The 4,089-nt window shown below is 40.5% G+C and overlaps 1 protein-coding gene across 1 annotated transcript; it reads left to right on the top strand.

The window, feature by feature from the left end:
• Window positions 1-226: 226 nt before the first annotated feature.
• Window positions 227-3,421, top strand: LOC149538320 (uncharacterized). The gene is made up of 2 exons (XM_089802804.1): window positions 227-2,671; window positions 2,781-3,421. The coding sequence occupies exons 1-2, from the start codon at window positions 313-315 to the stop codon at window positions 3,128-3,130; spliced, it is 2,709 nt and encodes a 902-aa protein (XP_089658930.1). The 5' UTR covers window positions 227-312; the 3' UTR covers window positions 3,131-3,421.
• The last annotated feature ends 668 nt before the right edge of the window (window positions 3,422-4,089 follow it).

Here is a 4,089-nt window from a genome sequence, read left to right on the forward strand (position 1 = left end):
TAGTCGATGTCGTATTACATCAACGGGTCTTTCACGCTAACTGCTTACTGGCCGCCTTCAAATATTGCTTTGACTAAATCTGGAAATTTTTGTTCTACTCAGACTAAATTTTGTAGGCGTGAGAACTACGAAAGAGCCTTCAATTATCGCTTTTCAATGTTCCAAATTTTATCGAAGGTGACTGAAAAGTTCCCTGACGTGAGCGCCACGGCGCTGCATAGAAAATTCCTCCACAAGTCCTCATTAAGTCTGCATGAGCTTCTCTATCATCTCTGCAATCCGAGCCTTTTCTGACATCAGTTTGCAAAACATATGGCGGCAATCTTGCCCATTCTCATCTTTATGTTTTTCCTTGTCCACTGTACTTCCCTTTCGCAAGACGGGGTGACTTTGCTTCAAATAAAAAACGAGAATTGGAGGGACACGCGTAATGCGTTGAGCAACTGGAACGAGGCTCACCCAAATCCATGCAGATGGACAGGAATATCTTGTGATCCATTCAACGCAGTTTCTGCTGTTAATATAACGGGTGCCTCTATTTCGGGCAACTTGACTGCTGCTATTTGCGCCCTTCCTCATCTCACTTCGTTGATTCTGCAACGCAATGCTTTCAGCGGTCCCTTTCCAAGCGGCCTTTTGAGTTGCAAGCGTTTGCAGATCATCGATTTATCGACCAACCAATTTTCTGGTAAGCTGCCCGCCCGCATCTACCAATTGAGGGAGCTCAAAGTGTTGAACTTGGCAGACAATGTTTTCACTGGCTCTGTTCCAACATTCTTGGGCAACTTGTCTCAGCTGGAGTCGTTGGATATGTCAACCAATCAGCTCTCAGGAAGTATCCCGAGCAGTTTAATGGGTCTCTCGAATTTGAGGGTACTGAAGCTGTCTGAAAACAATTTGTCCGGACAAATCCCGGCCACCATTGGCCAACTGCGGAGTTTGCGGAGTTTTGATCTCACCGACAATAAGATGCAGGGCATAATTCCGCAGGATATCTCCAATCTGACGTATCTGGATTCTCTAATTTTGTCTTCCAATCGGCTAACCGGACAGATACCTGCTGAAATAGGCGAGCTACGGCAATTGAGATTGTTCATGGTGGACGACAACCAGCTAACTGGACGGTTGCCGCAGAGTTTGGGTATGTATTCCCGTCTCCGGGACGTTGAAGTGTTTAAAAACAGATTGGAAGGCACTCTGCCAAAGAACATGTGCGTGGGGGGTGCGCTCTATAACGTCGATGCCTCTTCGAACAATCTCAATGGTACTCTGCCCTTCTCCTTGGGAGACTGCCCTTCCCTTTTCGCTCTTCTTGTGTCTAACAATCACCTTAGCGGTAAGATTCCTCCTGCGCTTTGGGGTTCTGATAATCTTGAATATTTGTATTTGGGAAACAATAACTTTGAAGGCAAGATTTCAGTTGAAATTGGTGGAGCGAAGAAGCTGAAACGTTTGAACATAAGCAACAATCTGTTTGAAGGAGGACTTCCCGCACAAGTTGGGCAGCTGACAGAGCTTGAGAATTTTGATGCCAGCAAGAATCGGTTGTCAGGTTCCATTCCTCACGAGCTCGCCGGCTTACGTTCTGTAAGTAGTATAAAGCTGGATCATAATTTTCTTTCAGGAGAAATACCCGAAGAAATGATGTCGCTGAAGATGCTCAGTGAGCTCAATTTGGATCACAATCGGCTGACAGGGGAGATCCCTGCAGCTCTAAATGACATGGCATATCTTGACTTGTCAAACAATTTGCTTTCAGGAAGAATTCCTCCACAGCTAGGACGCCTGAAACTGAATGTTTTCAATGTATTCAACAATAGTTTGTTTGGACCGATTCCAGGGGCTCTAGACAGGACGGCTTACGTGGAGAGCTTTCTGGGCAATTCAAAGCTATGCGGCGGTCGGAATGTGATGCTGCCTCCCTGTTTTTCTCATCGCAACTTGTCATCACGGACAGTAGCGACCATTCTGTTGCCGCTATTAATTATACCGCTCGTGGCCTTGTGCTCCATTTTTTTGTATGTTTGTTCTCTCAGGAAGCAGGGTAGCCCGCCGATGTGGAAAGTAACGTCGTTCAATTCGATCCAAGTGGACGAGTTACACATCCTCCAAAATTTGAAGGAGAGTAATGTGATTGGGTCCGGAGGTTCTGGCAAAGTATACAAGATACTTCTGAAGAACGGGCAAGTGGTGGCTGTTAAGAAGACCAGAAACAATATGAGCAGAAGGGGGAAAAGATTAATGGGAATTAAAGATGAGCAAGCTGAAGAGGAAAGAGAGGGGGTCGAAGTAGAGGTGAATGCAATGGGACTTATCCGACACAGCAACGTCATAAAGCTGCTCTGTTGCATTTCAAGTGAGGAGTCCGAGTTTAAGCTGCTGGTATACGAGTTCATGCCAAACGACAGCTTGTATGACCGTTTGCACAGTGGATCGCTGGAATGGCCGATAAGATATCAAATTGCTCTCGGAGCAGCACGAGGGCTTTGCTATTTGCATCATGACTGCTGCCCTCCAATACTGCACAGGGATGTCAAATCCAGCAACGTCTTGCTTGACTGTGACTTGGGGGCTAAAATTGCAGACTTTGGCACGTCCAGAGAGCTTGACAAGCTTGGCGACGAGTACACAGTTTCTTTTTACGTAGGGTCCCATGGATATATAGCCCCTGGTACGTTGAACAATTTCTCTTTTCCGGATTCTACTAATTTAGTTTTCTCTGACGAGTGATTTCTGAAAGTGGTATTTTCGTTTTTCCAAAAATGCGGTCGAATATGTAGAGTACGCGGAAAGGCTAAAGGTGAACGAGAAAAGTGACGTGTACAGCTTCGGAGTGGTAGTGCTTGAACTGGTGAGCGGTAAGAAGGCTACGGGCGAGGCCGTGTATGGAGTGGACGAGGACATTGTAAGCTGGATACGCAATACAATACGGACGTGCAAGAAAGCAGAGGTCCAAGTGCTGGATCAACGTTTGGTGAATGAGAAATGCATAGAAGAAATGATGCGCGTATTAAGTGTGGGTTTGTTCTGCACAAATAGGCAGCCCAACAGGCGGCCTTCGATGAGAAGAGTGGTGGACATGTTGCTTGCATGCAGTGGAGACAATCTGAAGGTCAGAGTGCTCAAATAAAACATGAGCATACGAAATGAATTCAAGTACCGATTCCGATAATCAGAATGAGGTCGTTTATTTTCGAGTAATAGTTTCAAAATGCTACAAATATAAGGAAACTATTCGGCCGTTGAATTTCGACAGGATCTTTGTATGTCATGTAGTACATGTAATAAGTTACTGTTTGGGTTTGGATCTCTCGAGGTCATGTAATACATACGTATGTATGTTACTTTTTCAGATTGTTCAGGTCTCTGTCTGTAAAATATTTTTATTATTAATAAATTACAGATGTATCTTCTAATTGTATTTCTTTTTCCAATATTAACAAGTTGACATGACCTTCCTTCTCTTAAGTTTTTTTAATTTTTATTTGGTTATTATCTTATTGCTCGTGAAAAAAAATATTACAAAATTATTATTAGTTACTATAATTACTATTGCATTCATTAGATGCAATTTTTAAAAATCAGTTGACCAATCAAATTCAAGTATTTTTAGAATTTATTAGTGTGTACTATAGTTATTTAATTTTAATATATTTAAAAATTTGAAATAATAACATTTATTTATCTTCTAATTGGTTTCCTCTATTTTTAATAAGGAGAAATATCCATTTTTAATACTTTAATTAACAAATTTTTAACTTGTCTCATAAATGTATTATTAAAAGTACAAAGTTAGTGAGTTTTGGAAATTTGTAACCTCATATGGATAAACCAATAATATTAAATTAATAAAAACCATTAATAATGTAGTACAACTATCAAATTTGTAATTTGCATTATTTTATTATATTCTTTTTATTAATTCAATCTCTCCTTCCTTGATTCACATGGGAAACATTTTAACATTTTATATTCAATATAAAATAAATGTCTTCTTCAATTAATATGATTGTTTATTAAATTTTTATATGTTTATATATATATATATATATATATATATATATATATATATATATATATATATATATA

This window comes from Cupressus sempervirens, chromosome 9 (genome assembly GCF_028749045.1).
Source record: "Cupressus sempervirens isolate cs-2001-9-10 chromosome 9, ASM2874904v1, whole genome shotgun sequence".
Lineage (NCBI taxonomy): Eukaryota > Viridiplantae > Streptophyta > Pinopsida > Cupressales > Cupressaceae > Cupressus > Cupressus sempervirens.

Bases quoted from the DNA above. Each gene is read 5' to 3' on its own strand.
- LOC149538320 (XM_089802804.1), top strand. From the start codon at position 313: ATGGCGGCAATCTTGCCCATTCTCATCTTTATGTTTTTCCTTGTCCAC. The intron at 2,672-2,780 runs GTACGTTGAACA...TCGAATATGTAG, and splicing joins CCATGGATATATAGCCCCTG to AGTACGCGGAAAGGCTAAAG.